This window comes from Neolamprologus brichardi, chromosome 16, assembly GCF_056152115.1.
Source record: "Neolamprologus brichardi isolate AB-2024 chromosome 16, ASM5615211v1, whole genome shotgun sequence".
Classification (NCBI taxonomy): Eukaryota; Metazoa; Chordata; class Actinopteri; order Cichliformes; family Cichlidae; genus Neolamprologus; species Neolamprologus brichardi.
This window is the reverse complement of record NC_142119.1, coordinates 20,989,893-21,007,299: the sequence shown is the minus strand read 5'-3', so window position 1 is coordinate 21,007,299 and position 17,407 is coordinate 20,989,893. Positions and strand designations below refer to the sequence as shown.

At 39.2% G+C, this 17,407-nt stretch overlaps 1 protein-coding gene and 1 long non-coding RNA gene across 3 annotated transcripts; one reads left to right on the top strand and one right to left on the bottom strand.

Moving 5' to 3' along the window:
* Positions 1–2,519: 2,519 nt before the first annotated feature.
* LOC148098244 (uncharacterized) lies at positions 2,520–4,810 on the bottom strand. Its single transcript, XR_015716607.1, has 3 exons — positions 4,594–4,810; positions 3,604–3,776; positions 2,520–3,275 (listed from the first exon to the last, which is right to left on the bottom strand). It is a non-coding gene; the product is annotated as an uncharacterized LOC148098244 (long non-coding RNA).
* A 4,549-nt stretch (positions 4,811–9,359) lies between these two features.
* piga (phosphatidylinositol glycan anchor biosynthesis, class A) lies at positions 9,360–17,357 on the top strand. Of its 2 annotated transcripts, none has more exons than XM_006788311.3 (7): positions 9,360–9,460; positions 10,565–11,047; positions 11,124–11,394; positions 12,384–12,516; positions 12,856–12,988; positions 15,534–15,740; positions 16,780–17,357. In XM_006788311.3, the coding sequence occupies exons 2-7, from the start codon at positions 10,601–10,603 to the stop codon at positions 17,020–17,022; spliced, it is 1,434 nt and encodes a 477-aa protein (XP_006788374.1). In that variant the 5' UTR covers positions 9,360–9,460; positions 10,565–10,600; the 3' UTR covers positions 17,023–17,357. The 2 variants fall into 2 exon arrangements, with proteins under 2 accessions (XP_006788374.1, XP_035762520.1); XM_035906627.2 differs by having other exon boundaries at positions 9,364–9,460; positions 10,570–11,047.
* Positions 17,358–17,407: the final 50 nt, after the last annotated feature.

Genomic DNA, 17,407 nt, shown 5'->3' with positions numbered 1-17,407 from the left:
GAGGATCATCAGGGGGTCCTTTTGTCCCTCTGTGGGGGGACACTCCCACTAGGTTTATATCTGGGACTCTCCACCATTTGACCTTAGAACTGAAGAAGCCTCTCGGATGAGAGGTGAAACGTCTTCAAGTAACTTAAAGAAGTCCAGACACTTTTCTTTGCAAGCTCCTTTGACTACTTACTTAGTTCATTAAACTCATTATAGCCTAATAAATATAACAAACCAGCTCTCCAGTATGGAGGACCACAAGAGCCACGCGCATCGAAATAAAAAATCCTGTGCTTAATTAATGAATTGTAGAATAAAATCTGCATTTGTAAATTCATTTTTGAATTCCAATTTAATAAACTGATTTTTAAAATGCTTTTTAAGTCTTCATTTCAAAAAACATTTTCGAATTGCACTTTAATAAACTTCATTTCAAAAACCTTTTTTGAATTGCACTTTAATAAACTTCATTTCAAAAACCTTTTTCGAATTGCACTTTAATAAACTTTATTTCAAAAACCTTTTTCGAATTGCACTTTAATAAACTTCATTTCAAAAACCTTTTTTGAATTGCACTTTAATAAACTTCATTTCAAAAATCTTTTTCGAATTGCACTTTAATAAACTGCATTTCAAAAACCTTTTTCGAATTGCACTTTAATAAACTTCATTTCAAAAACCTTTTTCGAATTGCACTTTAATAAACTTCATTTCAAAAACCTTTTTCGAATTGCACTTTAATAAACTGCATTTCAAAAACCTTTTTCGAATTGCACTTTAATAAACTTCATTTCAAAAACCTTTTTCGAATTGCACTTTAATAAACTGCATTTCAAAAGCCTTTTTCGAATTGCACTTTAATAAACTGCATTTCAAAATCCTTTTTCGAATTGCACTTTAATAAACTTCATTTCAAAAACCTTTTTCGAATTGCACTTTAATAAACTGCATTTCAAAATCCATTTCCCTTTCCTGTTCGCTCAGGGATTAACATGTGGATTAGCATTTGGATTAGCAGTTGGATTAACAACTTCATTTTAAAAATCCTGCTGCTATTCAAATGAGCCACACCGTGGGATGTAAGGAGCTCTCTGATTGGTTGGTCAGACACAGGCTGTCTGCCAGCCTGGATGTTTCTAGCTCATAGCTTCGCCCTGCTAAGAAGCCTGTGTGCTTGTACAAAGGCCGTTCGACCTCGGGATTTACACTCGGTTCGACAAGGATATGTGAAGAATGAAGGGACCCTGCAGCGAAACGGAGAGCCCAACCTCTGGCTGAGTGCCTGTTTACAAAGTCTGACCACCTGTGAAGGTAACGTGCTAACGTGGCTAACGCTAGCATCACCGCACGTAGCCCCGTTATTTTAAGGTCATCTTAGCTTATGAAAGTTTTACGTCGCAGCTGTACGAGCTAGCTACGTGTTTTGTAAGCTGCTGTGCTCTTCACAAATAAAGCTGGAAGCAGCTCAAACTATTAGAACCAGCACTGAGGCCTGTTACATTTATACAGTGTTAGAGCAACGGCTGCAGCCTATAGCCTTTAAACTAGCGATTAAAATGCTGACAGTAAACTCGTCAGTCCAGATGTTACCACATTACTTTGTGATACTTGTGAGTTAAAACAACTGAGACAGGCTGATTAAAATAACAGCTTTCAGTTCTCTCATTCAGCATATAAAGACTGGAGATCACACTACTGATTTCAGCTCATTTAATATGTGAGTGCACAGATTCATTCTCAACTGGACATAAACATGATCAAAGGTTGTATATATGATGAAGTCATCAAACCCCAGCCTGTAACACAGTGCGCTGAATCTTAGCTTTGAATGTCCAGTATATTCTAATCAGTGCAATCTAAGCATTCACTGAACCTACAGTATCTACACCTGTGTGGTAAATGTGTGGTAAAGCTACAGATAATGAAATTTAATTATTAATACAATATACGTCATGAGAAACGAAAGCTGAAATTGATTCAGTTTAGTACTTTTCTCTGTATGCTCTGTGATCATAAAGGCCTTAAATTCTGTGATATATACTGTAAATGATTTTCACAGAGGTCTTAAAATACTTAAATCACTGCTGATAGTCTGGTTGTTTATATTTTCACATTTTTGTGTCTGTAGGGCTGTTTGATGACGATTTGGACGACTCTGGGAGATGAGGACACACCCACACCTGTTCCATACTGCAGCCAATGATGGTGTTACGGTTCTGAGTCAGCTTTGGGCCATCAGACGCACACACTGGAAAACCAGCACCTGGACTTCATGCAGGAGAGACGGCCTCAGTGATGATGGACTCTGCATCGTCTATTTTACCTCCTAATCTCTTTCTCTTTAACACACAATTAAAATCTTAGTGAGGAAGTCTCTAACTTGTACACATTTGTACTTTTACTTGTTTTATTAGTTATTTTTAAGAAGAGTAAAGTTATTCACAAAGTTTTTATTCTTCTGTATTTATTCTTTTGTATCATGTACCACAGTCATACTGAACTATACAGACCTGGTGAATTGGAGAAAAAAAAAATCATACATGAATGAATCATTCAGCTTCAGCAGTATTTCTAATCATCTTATGAATTCCAGTCTAATGTCAATTCACTGTTTGAGTTCAGTCTTGGTCTTAAACTCCAGAGAATACCACCTGGTTCAATTTTTTCATCTGATTATTGGGAAAACAGTTTTCTTCTGAGAGATGCTGCTAGAGCTGAAATAGAGCCCAAAGAAACAACAAAGTTTAGTCCCTCTGGATTTTCCATGGAAAATTGTTTTATCACTCACTCGGGTGACTTCTCCAGTGTCACGGATAAGTGATGAAAATATCTCCCACTGGAAACCATTGTGTCCAGTTAAAGTCAATCGACTTTTTCAAGGAGAGTTGTTAGATGCTGTGCTCATGAGGACAATGGGTTTTAAACTTGCAGCACAACACAAAGCTGAAATACTGGATCAACGATCAAAACAGATTGAGCAGAATTAGGTCAAAATGTAATATCCTGATATGATGACACATCACACATGATCCAGCATTGTTCTAAGAATGCAAACTTTCTTATTGGAAGTTTCCACAGCTGCCAGAAAGGGACAGATTTCTGGCTGGTCTTAATGAGTGGTCGTTGCTCTCTTGTTTTCTCTGGAATTGCTGCACGAAGGATGTAACACCCATGATAAGCACTGAGGTGTATGTCCTTGTCAGAAATGAGCAATGCTCAGCTTCCAGGTAAGGAGAAGTGGAACCAGAAGATATTCAAATGCATCTCTCCACAGCTGCTGATGAATTCTACAAAAAACAAAGTTTGTTAAAAACATTTGCAGGTGAATCACCACTGATTTATCACTGACATCCATTTACTCAAAAATTACTGACAAGTGGACAACTAGAATATATAGTTTATAATTTCAACATTGTACTGTAAAAAATGGAACTTTATATGACAAATGTGTGGTGCTTGTGGAATTTTTAACAAGGACCCTACAAAACTTTACAGTACTCATGCTGCCACACTTCTGATGACTAGGTGTGCAGTTCCTGCTTTAAATGCATTCACTTTTAAGATTAAGAAATCTAAGTGATAATAGGCCAGAAATGTTTGAACTTGCTTATGAACCTAAATCACTGAGGCCGTCTCTCCTGCATGAAGTCCAGGTGCTGGTTTTCCAGTGTGTGCGTCTGATGGCCCAAAGCTGACTCAGAACCGTAACACCATCATTGGCTGCAGTATGGAACAGGTGTGGGTGTGTCCTCATCTCCCAGAGGAGTCCAAATCGTCATCAAACAGCCCTACAGACACAAAAATGTGAAAATATAAACAACCAGACTATCAGCAGTGATTTAAGTATTTTAAGACCTCTGTGAAAATCATTTACAGTATATATCACAGAATTTAAGGCCTTTATGATCACAGAGCATACAGAGAAAAGTACTAAACTGAATCAATTTCAGCTTTCGTTTCTCATGACGTATATTGTATTAATAATTAAATTTCATTATCTGTAGCTTTACCACACATTTACCACACAGGTGTAGATACTGTAGGTTCAGTGAATGCTTAGATTGCACTGATTAGAATATACTGGACATTCAAAACTAAGATTCAGCGCACTGTGTTACAGGCTGGGGTTTGATGACTTCATCATATATACAACCTTTGATCATGTTTATGTCCAGTTGAGAATGAATCTGTGCACTCACATATTAAATGAGCTGAAATCAGTAGTGTGATCTCCAGTCTTTATATGCTGAATGAGAGAACTGAAAGCTGTTATTTTAATCAGCCTGTCTCAGTTGTTTTAACTCACAAGTATCACAAAGTAATGTGGTAACATCTGGACTGACGAGTTTACTGTCAGCATTTTAATCGCTAGTTTAAAGGCTGTAGGCTGCAGCCGTTGCTCTAACACTGTATAAATGTAACAGGCCTCAGTGCTGGTTCTAATAGTTTGAGCTGCTTCCAGCTTTATTTGTGAAGAGCACAGCAGCTTACAAAACACGTAGCTAGCTCGTACAGCTGCGACGTAAAACTTTCATAAGCTAAGATGACCTTAAAATAACGGGGCTACGTGCGGTGATGCTAGCGTTAGCCACGTTAGCACGTTACCTTCACAGGTGGTCAGACTTTGTAAACAGGCACTCAGCCAGAGGTTGGGCTCTCCGTTTCGCTGCAGGGTCCCTTCATTCTTCACATATCCTTGTCGAACCGAGTGTAAATCCCGAGGTCGAACGGCCTTTGTACAAGCACACAGGCTTCTTAGCAGGGCGAAGCTATGAGCTAGAAACATCCAGGCTGGCAGACAGCCTGTGTCTGACCAACCAATCAGAGAGCTCCTTACATCCCACGGTGTGGCTCATTTGAATAGCAGCAGGATTTTTAAAATGAAGTTGTTAATCCAACTGCTAATCCAAATGCTAATCCACATGTTAATCCCTGAGCGAACAGGAAAGGGAAATGGATTTTGAAATGCAGTTTATTAAAGTGCAATTCGAAAAAGGTTTTTGAAATGCAGTTTATTAAAGTGCAATTCGAAAAAGAAATTTTGAAATGCAGTTTATTAAAGTGCAATTCAAAAAAGGTTTTTGAAATGCAGTTTATTAAAGTGCAATTCGAAAAAGGTTTTTGAAATGCAGTTTATTAAAGTGCAATTCGAAAAAGGTTTTTGAAATGCAGTTTATTAAAGTGCAATTCGAAAAAGGTTTTTGAAATGCAGTTTATTAAAGTGCAATTCAAAAAAGGTTTTTGAAATGAAGTTTATTAAAGTGCAATTTGAAAAAGATTTTTGAAATGAAGTTTATTAAAGTGCAATTCGAAAAAGGTTTTTGAAATGAAGACTTAAAAAGCATTTTAAAAATCAGTTTATTAAATTGGAATTCAAAAATGAATTTACAAATGCAGATTTTATTCTACAATTCATTAATTAAGCACAGGATTTTTTATTTCGATGCGCGTGGCTCTTGTGGTCCTCCATACTCCAGTGTCAAAGAAATAAACTCTAGAAATGAAACAGGATCTGACAACTTTCTACTGCAGACTAATGGCATTAAATGAAACACAGTTGATATGAAATCACAACAAACTTTATTTTACTTGAATTATTATGATTCCCCTAACTGAATAACTTATTTCCTGCATTATTTCATTTATTCACTGTCTTTCTACACTCTTAGATGAAAGAAAACAATATAAAGATATATTTCTTGTTCTCTTTATTGATGTCATTTCTATTTTCCCCAAATCAGACTCTGAATGGAAAAATGTCTGATTTATTGAACTTTAGTGAAGCAGCAAGTTTAATGTTTCCCTAGTCCGTGATATTTACTTCAGACACACATTATGAGTACACTATGAGATGAATAAAATGTATATTTTGATAGACTCTGATACCTGGACTTATGATTGGTCATCTTTTCTGTTGCAGGTGATGACATCACTGTCACTGTTAAGGGCTTTGAGAAAGACGATGTGCTCCTGCCATGCAATTGTTCTAATATAAATTTAAATAAGGAATTCAAGGGGCAAGTGGAAGAAGATGAGAAGAGATGCTTTTTTTGCTAATGGCAGCAGTAATTGTTCTGTTCTCTTAAAAAACATGACACTGGAAGACGAGGGGAAAATACAGTTGTCATTTGTATTCTCCACAATACACAGTTTTCTTTGTGAATCTCATGCTTTGTGGTAGGTCGTACATTGTGATTACCAGCAATTTTTGACTACTAATGAAATGTAATAATTTTAACAAAAATCATCTCTCAACAGGGACAAATATTTCTCAGCACAGGGAGACTCGCCCAAATGGTGCAAACCTTTACCAGTGTGTTGTAAAGCTTGACAGCTACAAAGAACCTAACATTCAGTGGAGTTTGGATGGAAGGTGTCTGTCAGATTTAACCACGACTAACATCTCCCCCACATACAGCCTGGATAAAGAAATAGGCGTCCACTATTTTCACAGTAGACTCGAGACTGAAAGCAACTTCACCTTAGAGCCTACATGTGAAGTCATTGTCACATGCCCACCTGGTAATTATTCATTTTAAATTGTTATTTCAGCAAAGATGGATCTTAGGAGTTGCCTGGTACAGATAACTGTGGAACATTTCATAATATCAATTATTATAATATTAACTAACCTTAACCAGACTGGACCCCCTTTTCAGGATATCATTTACAGGGGTCTGTGTTGTGTTGGCGCTTGGAGTTTTGCTGATTTGGTGCCGTCGTGAAACGTCTCACAGTGAATTTCGTTATGCCAGATGAACTGCATTACTAGTTAAACCAGATTGGTTCTGCTGCTCTTGCTGCAGTTTATCAGCCACTAACAGTTTTGCTAATCCTTGTTGACGTGTGGCTTTGTTACTGTGTCTCTCCAATAATTTAATGTTTAATTTTCTCTTTGTTAAGGATTTCCCAGTGAAAGAAATGTGGAAAATGGTGACTCCTCTCAGACAAACACAAGCTTAGACGAGCTTTAAGTAAGGATGTGAAAGTACTTTATTCTGAACCAAAGGAGATGATTAATCACTGCTGATGCAATAGTGGCTGTTTGCGAAATCTAGTTTTCATCTTTTGTTCCTGCTCATGGAAAGTACATCTATTTTGGAAGCTAAAGGAGGAGGAGACTATTCTCTGTATGCCATTCATCAGATTTCCTTGTGAAGAGTAAAGTCTGAGCTATATGTACCAGATGCCAGGTTTTGTTTGTTTGTTTTTGTTTTTTTGTTTGTTTGTTTTTTTTAACTTTTATAAACAAGTAGGTTTAGGGTAATGTGTATGATGCATAATTAATAGGAAAAAACATTCAGGAGCCAAGTAAGAAATTTGTAAATTATGTTGCTTAACTGTGAAACATCACTGTACTAAGTAGCCGGGCAGCTCTGGTCCCTTTTTGGGAATTAAGTCAGCAGCCTTGAATCTGTGACTGCAGTCAGGACAGTACGCCAAAATTTAACAGTTGGAGAAGTGTAATAAAATGTGTGTGTGGCCCTTTTCAGCACTAAAAAGAAAAGTATATTTTAAAAAAAGAGTAAAACAAACATTTTGTTCAGCAATAATGTTTTTTTTAAACTGCATGATGGGTAACTTTTATTTCCTTTTCAGATATTTAATTTCTCTTTAATGAACCATAAACACTTGCAAACCACATGCTTCAAGAAGAACACAGATCCTGTTTTTTTGTTGTTGTTTTTTTTGTCAAGTGTAGCACACTTTCAGTACTCCATCACATAAGAGTCCTGCATGCAAAACTGCAGTATCAACAAAAAATGTTTTTGTTGTGACAAAGTAACAACATGCAGTAGATGTCTGCTGTAACTAATGTACAGTCATGTGACACACAGTCACGTCAGGACATAATTTAAAAAATAAAGTAAATATTACATCGTGCCATTTCTTATTGATTAAAAAATAAGCCAAACGCAAAAGCGTGTGTATTAAAGCAAGTACACACTATGATTCAAAAGATTGTATAGCCAGTTTTACTATTGTGGCTTTATCAGTCTTTCACATCACTGTGGAGAAATATTTGACTGTCTGTTTCCATTCACTGAGGTTTGCAGTCATTCATGCGTGACTCTTTTGAGGTCCTGCCACAGCCAGTGAGTCAAGATGAGGGCTGAACTTTCGACTGAGCCATTACAACACATTTATTTTTTCTTTTTAAGCCACTCGTTACTAGATTTGCTCTTATGTTTGGTATCATTGTTGTGTTGCATGATCTTGTGTCTGCCAACCTTTATCTATCAGACAGATGGCCTCACATTTGACTCTAGAATCATTTTGTATACAGAGGAGTTCACGATTGAATCACTGCAAGGTGCCCAGGTTCTGTGGGTGCAAAGCAAGCCAAAATAATTACCCCTCCATCACTGTACTTTTCACTGAGTATGAGGTGGTCAAACGTCTTCACTTTGGTCTTATCTGTCCAAAGGATATTCTTTCAGTATTCTTGTGGTTTCTTCAGGTGTGTGTCTTAGCACACCTGAATGCTCCAGACCAGTAAATTGCTCAAACCTCTGCTCTCACTCTCTGAGGCTCAACTAATTGAGTGGACTTACGAAGCAGCCAGGTGCTGCTTCGTAAGTCCTATGGAAGCAGGATTGACTTAGTTTTTTAGCATTTTGGCTTCATTTATGTAAAATAAATAATGACATAGTATATTACGGTACTATTTTTATGTTTGATATGTAAAAGCTTAGTAATGAAAGAGCTTTTCGCACATTTAAAAAACTTAGAAGTGAAAGAGGGTGTACTTTCTTTTTACTGAGATATTTCTAGTCTAATTCGAGTAAAGTTCCCAGGATTATAGTTGGGAGGAATGGTGATTAAACCCTGAATGATGTGCAATAGTGTGACAGATCTGACAAGTTTACTTGGAAAATCACTTTTGTGGTGTAAGAAATAGCTATTCAGAGAGAAGCTGTGCAAAGACGCTTTTTCCTAATTCTTCACATGCCAACCTGGTTTTGAATCACTGCTTCAGTCTGTCATTTGTATCAGTGTTTTGTATTTCACAGAATTTTATATATTTAAGGAAAATATTGCAAAACCTTAATTGTAAAGGCTTAGGCTATAAACAGCCGTAATTTAAGTTACCAGTTGATAATGCTGTGGAATAAAAGTGTGTAAGTAAATCGTCCCCATTACTTCACTTTATTGTGTGACTTTAACAATATTAAAACAACAACAGCAACAAAGCACAAAAAACAGGCATGGTGATAATTTCTGGATTTAGCATTCGCACTAAAAGACGTTTATAACGAGTAAGTATGAAAGAAAAACGCATCTTAACCTTTGGTTTTATTTTACTTGTTTAAATGTCACATATAGTTTCACTTCCTTGCAGTTTACGTCAGCTACCACGTTCCCAGTGACGTACAAAACACCAGGAAGTAACAGGCGGCTAAGTGGCTAGCTCGGGGCTAGCATGTAGAAATGAAACCAAATCTAGAAAAAGACTGACTTTCCACCCACGGTAAGGCAGGTTGGACTGTGAAAGCGGTCCGCTGCGATGCTTGTTAAGGTTAAATGCGAAGAGGTGTTTGTCTCCATGACGTTTATACATAATGCGAACAAGTCTAAAGCCTAAATGCACTGGAGCTTAGAGGAGTTTGCTACCTCACATCAGCAAATCAGTTCAAGTGTTTTGTTTCGGTTTGTGTTAATGGGTAGAGGTAGGGAACTTATAGACATGGCAGTACTCTCGGTTTGGGGTTGTCTGTGAGCTGATATCGAACCCCCACTCACTGCAAACATGTATGTATCCATATCATCATATGGATACAAGCCTATTCATACAGCGCTGCAAGGGTTACTTTGGATGACAATGACCAAGGCAAAGGGTCAAAAGGTTTCTTCTTTATTCCAACTTTTTAAATGTTAAATAAAATTGAACATCTCAGCTACAAATCGGCTGCAACGTTTTAATGTGCGGCTTTGTTGACACTGTCAGAGAGGTGTTGACGTGTAGTGGTGAGATTTTTGTGTGTTTCTAATTATAAACAATGGAATCACATTTCAGGACAGGTGGACCCAGCAAAGTTTTCTGCCCTTAAAAGTGTTTCCAATGTGCAGGTAGAAGAGGATAAAAACTCAAGAAGTTAAAGCCACAGCAACACTTGCAGGTCAAAGACCAGTGTTGTGGCACGACCAGTCAGAATGCCTATATTACTTTAGGCTTCTTAACCACTTATCCAATTCAAGGTCACAGGACGCTGATGCCCTTCACATGTATCATGTATCATTGAGTGAGAATCTGGGTGCTCATATAATAATATATCTATCACCCTTTTTTAGTTAATATATTACTTTATAATACTTTTTTTCACCAACGATTCAACTGATTCAGGTTAAATATATTTACTTTGAAAAATTATTAGCTTAAAAAGTAACTGATGGGAAGCCTCTTTTTCCCAGTAATGTTTTTAATTATTAATCCTTTATTTATCCAGGTAAAAATCTCATTGAGATTCAAATCTCATTTCCAAGACTTGGCATCATGGCAGCAAAAGTCAAAACCCATACAACACATAATCCATTAGAATTATACTTATTGTTAACTATTAACTATTTCTTTCAGCACAGATCAAGTACAGAGACACTCAAGAAGCATACCATGGGTCAGCGCCGGAAAGTGGCAGCAGGGAATAACCCTTCATCTCAGAGAAACTCTGGAGATTCTGCACAGGCTGCCAGGGTCCACAGCAGGAAGCACAACATCTGCATGGTGTCTGACTTTTTCTATCCAAACATGGGAGGAGTAGAAAGTCACATTTACCAGCTCTCCCAGTGCCTGATTGAAAAGGGGCACAAGGTGGTAATCGTCACTCACGCCTATGGCAGGAGGAAGGGTGTCCGGTACCTGACCAACGGCCTGAAGGTCTACTACCTGCCCCTACAAGTGATGTACAACCAGTCCACAGCCACCACCTGCTTCCACAGTCTCCCGCTGATGCGCTGTGTGTTTGTCAGGGAGCGTATCACCGTCGTGCATGCACACAGCTCCTTTTCTGCCATGGCCCATGATGCATTGTTCCACGCTAAGACCATGGGTCTTAACACAGTACGTTATTCAGGTAATTTCACGTGTCTCTAACATGATGGTGTTTAAATCGCTAAAGAGTGTTTGTCATTTGCAGGTTTTCACTGACCACTCGCTCTTTGGCTTTGCTGACCTCAGCTCTGTCCTGACCAACAAGCTCCTGACTGTGTCGCTGTGTGACACCAACCACATTGTGTGTGTGTCCTACACAAGTAAGGAGAACACAGTTCTACGCGCAGCACTCAACCCAGAGATAGTGTCCGTTATTCCCAACGCTGTCGATCCTACAGACTTCACACCAGACCCCTCCCAGCGACAAGATGACAGGATCACAATTGTTGTCATCAGCCGTCTCGTCTATCGGAAAGGTACTGAGAAATTGTTTTAGACGCTGTTGTGTCTACTTGGAGCAGCAAGGCTCCAAGTAGACTCCAAGACGTGACATGCAACGGGGGGAGGGTATGGGGTAAGGAATGACCTGCTGTCTACATCAGGTGGGTAGCAAGCATCTGGGGTGTGTGTGTGTGTGTGTGTGTGTGTGTGTGTGTGTGTGTGTGTGTGTGTGTGTGTGTGTGTGTGTGTGTGTGTGTGTGTGTGTGTGTGTCCGTCCGTCCTGTGTTCACCCGGTTAAGCAAAAGTCAACAGTCCTCAGCCGACACATGTGTCCTTCAAGGGTAGGGGCAGAGAGACTAAACACAGTCCCGTCATCAGGGAAGAATTTGTTGTTCCGGAGCGGCATGAGTGAGGCAGATGGTTGTTTGGGTTAATGTGAACAACTGCATCCAATTTTAATGCAGAATTACCTGAAAAATCCTTTTATTGGTTTATAAAACTCACACTGGTTTGACCTCCCAGTGCAATAAGTTACACTACACCTAGACCTCTCAGGTCATCAGGCGTAGATCTTTTAACTGTTCTCAGAAGAAGATCAAAGCATGCCAAGAAAGCTTACCGTTACTGTAGATGTGTTCTTTGGAACAAGGTGCCTGCTGACCCAAGATGACTTGCATCTGTGCCGACAAACAAAAGCACGGGCCTATTGTTTGTGTGTGTGTGTGTGTGTGTGTGTGTGTGTGTGTGTGTGTGTGTGTGTGTGTGTGTGTGTGTGTGTGTGTGTGTGAGAAACTTGGACTTTATCTCTTTGTAAAGTTTGTTGTTTTCACTGTCTTAAGACATTATAGACTTACTCTTATTTTGATGTATTTACCTTCTATGTTAAGAACATCAAGGTTACATGTAATGAAATGTACTATGTAACTAAAATAGCCATTGCCTTTGCCTTCCATATGAACCTCAGTAGAGAACTGCATCACTCTAATAGTGGAAGGAAATCTTCACTTTCTTTCCTTCTTTGCAGGAATTGATCTTCTTGGTGGAATAATTCCGGAGCTTTGTCTCAAACATCCTTACCTCCACTTCCTGATTGGCGGAGAGGGACCAAAGAGAATTGTTCTGGAGGAAGTGAGGGAGAAATACCAACTACATGACAGGTACTGCTGGATGGGCTTATTTCCTGAGATAATGATGTCGGCATCTTTCAGGATCTATTAAAGCATGTCTAAGTATTTGTATATTAAATTGTGTCTGTATAACAGCTTTAGTTTACTTTTCTTACCACAGGAGCAAATCTCATATAAAGAAACTTTCTGTAGTATATTAAAGAACCAACACTGTTATAGAATTTAATTAACTGGAATTTACTGCCATTGTTTTGTGTTTCCTTTACGTTTATTCAACACCTGGAAACGATTGTAGATTAGTAGATAAACCCAGGGTCAATCACTGGGTTCCTGAGTAAAGGTGCTACCACTGTGTTTTGATCTGCACAGGGTACGTCTGCTGGGCGCTCTGGAGCACAAGGATGTGCGTGGGGTTTTGGTTCAAGGCCACATCTTCCTCAACACGTCGCTCACTGAAGCGTTCTGCATGGCCATTGTGGAAGGAGCCAGCTGTGGACTGCAGGTTTGCTGCAGTTTCTGTTCCTCCAGCAATAAACCACATTAAGTTCCACTGTGATGCAGTTAGCTGCTGTCTGACAGATCTGTCATTGATACACAAGGTCAGTGATATGAAGTCCAGTAGCAGTGACTCTCTGTGTCAGGATTTCCTTATTTCACTTTAAGTGAAACAGCTTTTTTGAGATAAACACACCAAACATTTGAGAATATTTCTTTAATACAAATGGGAGAGGGCACCTCTGTCTGCTACAAACATGCCACAACCTGAAGGATGGTTTAACCAGATTAGCTACATGATGTCATTAGATTGTGGGGGTAAACTTGTACATGCTTGTCATTACATGGTGCAATATTTCCCTCTAGCTTTATCATAGTATCGATTTTAACATCTCGTTTACTCACCATTTAGCGTGCCAATCTCTTAAGATAATGACATCTTCTGATGCACAGCCAGTCATTTTATTGGAAACAGGCCAATATGTGACCTAAGTTGCCCCCAGTAGTCATCCGAGGGGCGACAGATCTAACACTGAATCTTTAGACCTTAAGCTCAGTTCATGTCACAAATCTAAGCAAAAAAATGCAGATAAACTTTTAGTTTTTTATAGAATATATAATAATGTAATAATGAAAATTAGACTTTATCAAGACGAGGCACTTTCAGATCACAGAAGCAGCTCTGTGAAAGCCCATTCGGCCACGCGGAGCCGGCACAACTCAGTTGAAGATGGTGAAGTGTTCTTGTGGCAGATTCGCCATGGGCGTGTGCAGCTCATCTCATACCGCTGCTTAAAAAAACTGAAGTACATGAGGGAGACATGGGAGAGGGAGGATAGACCTTTATGTAAGAGCGGCAAATGCCAGACAGCAGCTAACCGCATCACAGTGGAACTTAATGTGGTTTATCGCTGGAGGAACAGAAACTGGAAATGTCATTCTTGTTATTTCGTGACGTTAGACCTACAGATGGAAAAAAGTAACCTGAGAATCCACGAGAGAATCCTCTTACCTCCAGGTTATTTCCAAAAGAAATTACGTTGGGAGCTTAATTTCTTTTGGGATGAAAATGCCTTCGAGCTAACAAACAGGCCCGTTTGTTATTCATTCCTACTAGAGGGAATCCTCAGGTTTCATAACTATGGGGGAAAAAAACGGGGAAACACACGCAGGTGGCATTTAATAACGTAATACCCTTTTGAACTTTCTTTGTCAGACTGTATGATGAGTTATACCCTTTTCTGCAGATTCTTACACAGATATGCGTACAGAGATTACACAAAAAATAATTGCTAATGGGAAGACGCATCGAGTAACCACTCTTTATCTGTGATTTACTGGGACACGCAGGTTGGACATAAAGTTGAACATAAGTTGAACTGTGCCATAACACAGGGCAAGAAAGGAGACAAGCACAATGCAGCGACTTATAGTGTAAAGTGTGAATGCTGGTGGATGTGTATATTTACAAAAAGACCTATATACACATTTATCTTTAACACCTTGAGCTCAATCAATAATTAATCTATCAATAAAAATGTTTTTAAAGACAATTCAGTTTGTAAACATTGAATTCTTTACTCTAACTTTATTTTGTTAGTAATATTCCAGTAAAGTGGAGTTTATTTGGGAAGCTTTTGGATGTTGATTGCTGTCATATAAACTTACCAGACACTTTATTAGGTACACCTCGCAGGTACAGGGTTAGACACTGTTTTGCCTTCAGAACTGCCTAAATTTTTCATAGCACAGAAATGGATGGTGGATGTGCAGCTGTCATGATAGCATCAGACAGCTGCACATCCACAATGGGAACCTCCCTTTTCTTTAAATCTCAAAGCTCAGTCCACTTGAGCTAATTGTGATGTTCAAGAAACCAGTTTGAGATGATTTGAGCTTTGTGACACTGTGTGTTATCCTACTGGAAGCACCCATGATAAGGTGGGCATGCTGTGGTCATGAAGTAATTGACATGATTACCAACAGTACTCAGTTAAGATCAGTGCTCAGCTGATCCTCAGGGGCCTGAAGTGTGCCAAGAAAATACCCCGACATTAGTCTGCACTGTTGATGCAAGGCAGGATAGAGGTCCTCTGACATCAACAAGGCATTTTCTCCCAGAGAACTCCGGAGCATGGAATATTTTCTTCCTTTTGGCTGATCAGATATTTGCTATAACAAGCAGCTAAACAGGTGTACCTAATAAAGTTGCTAGCCAATGCATTTCATTTTCCATGACTTCTAATCTTTATAACTTTGTACATCTTTGATTAAAATTGTCACGTTACCATAGTGATATGAAAGTGGGTACACCCTGACATCACTGTTTGAGGTTCCAGGTACAGCAGAGCTTCCTTTTTCAGGTGTCCACAGAGAGCTGCAGTGCTAGATTTAGCTTGAGGCCAAACACACACAGTGGAATTTTGCTAATAATCATTCCAGGACATATTTTATACTTTGGGAAAACTTCTGTTTTTCTGTTCTCTCTTTTGTGTGTGTGTGCGTGTGTGTATTTGTTTGTCAGCATCTGTTTTTTGTCTCTGTTTTCTTAGGTGGTTAGCACTCGTGTGGGAGGCATTCCAGAGGTGTTACCTGAGGATTTGATTACCCTGTGTGAACCCACCGTCCGTTCATTGTGCGCCGGTCTGGAAGCGGTCATCGCTCTGCAACGATCGGGCAACGTCCCGTCGCCTGCTTCCATTCACGTGCGTGTGAGAAACCTCTACACCTGGAGGAATGTTGCGGAGAGGACCGAGAAAGTAGGTTCACCAAAGACACCCACACTGCATCGTGTGCATGTAACAGCTTGTTTTACATTTTTGAAGAAAATGCTATCAAAGCATAACATTTTATTGTGGAAAATAAAAGACACAGCTGTGCCCTTTCATCACAAGGACATTTTCATAAATTGAAAACAGCAACTACTCTGAATCTTGATCAGATAAGTCATTGGACGACTGCACCATCAGATAAGGCATCCAGATTACCAGACTTTGCATAAACTCGTTTTCTCTAAACATTTCCCACGGTATCTGATTTCCAAAAAACTCTCTCTCTTGCTTCATGCTTAGAAACGTGTGAGGTAAGAGATAAAAAGCTGAGGCACATCAAATTTATCTTGAGTGTCCTTTTTTTCTTTAATTGTACAACATGCTCAAACACATCTAACCTGGAGACGAGCTTTGCTCATTCATTAATTATTTCTTATGGTCATTTTTGTGCCGGTGCAACCACTCTACCAAATATGCTCTTGAAAGGTACAGGAAAACCTCATCTGTGTGCAAATTCCTGTATGAAACTCTCTCTCTTTCTCAAGCTCGACAGTCATGCAAGGCAGCTAGACCTGACAGTTGTGTTTTGTTTTTTGCTATTTTCAAAGTGCTTGGCATTTGGCTCCGTTAAACAATGGCATACCTTAAAAAAAAATAAGCTAGCAGTGTGTTAAAGTGCACTCTGAAGTCAATGTCAATTTGTAAGCAGAGCCCGGCCTGTGAAACATCACGGCACATTCAGGTACACCCTGTGAACTCTCAAAACTTGTATTCAAATAGCCAGTATGGTTTTTAACATACAGAAGTTTCTGTAATCAGCCATTTTTTCTTCTTCTTTCACAGCATTTTAAAAAAATAAACACAGCAAAACAACAACAACAAAAGTCTATTTCAGTTTTTAGAATTTCTAAAACAAATCCAAATCTAATCCTAAAAAAATGTATTCTGGTTTATGGCTAGGTGGTGGTTTTTACATGTTTAACTATTGAAGGATACTAAGGTGATCAATGTGTTTTTTCCCTGTCAGGTGTACGACAGGGTGGTCGGAGAGGAAGTTCTTCCCCTGGACAGACGGTTACGGAGGCTGAGGGCTCACTGCGGCCCCGTCGCTGGCTCCATCTTTGCGTTTGTGGCTGTGCTGGACTTCCTCTTCCTGCTGCTCCTGCAGTGGCTGATGCCAGATGGGGTCATGGATCTCGCCGTCGACGCCACAGGCCCTCAGCGACAGTGGAGACAGGAAAAGAGCCATAAAAATGAGGCTTACTCCTGATGTGCCACGGAGAGAGCAACAGAAACAGAAAGTTGATGACAGTGACCTCTCAGCACCTCTGCCTCTCTTCAAACTGCTTATATAAGTTTCGTATGTGATCTTCATGGTGCGGGCTAACATTTTGTTTACATTTACTCACCAAAAGGGAGTTGGTGGAAGAGACTTTTTTAAATAACTGGAATTTGTTGCACACCTTGAGAATTTATAAGCACTTTTTGAAAATGTAAAGATTTTGAACATAGGGGGTAAAGGGCTGGCTGTTTGTAAGCTCACAGGGAAACAAAGCTACTGTAACTTACTTATCGAGAGACCTCAAAGTTTGTTTTTTAAATAAAATCCACTGTTTTGTGAAGCGTGTCAGAGCATGTTTGTTTATCATGAATGC

Bases quoted from the DNA above. Each gene is read 5' to 3' on its own strand.
- piga (XM_006788311.3), top strand. From the start codon at position 10,601: ATGGGTCAGCGCCGGAAAGTGGCAGCAGGGAATAACCCTTCATCTCAG. The intron at 12,989-15,533 runs GTTTGCTGCAGT...CTGTTTTCTTAG, and splicing joins GAGCCAGCTGTGGACTGCAG to GTGGTTAGCACTCGTGTGGG. The intron at 15,741-16,779 runs GTAGGTTCACCA...TTTCCCTGTCAG, and splicing joins TTGCGGAGAGGACCGAGAAA to GTGTACGACAGGGTGGTCGG.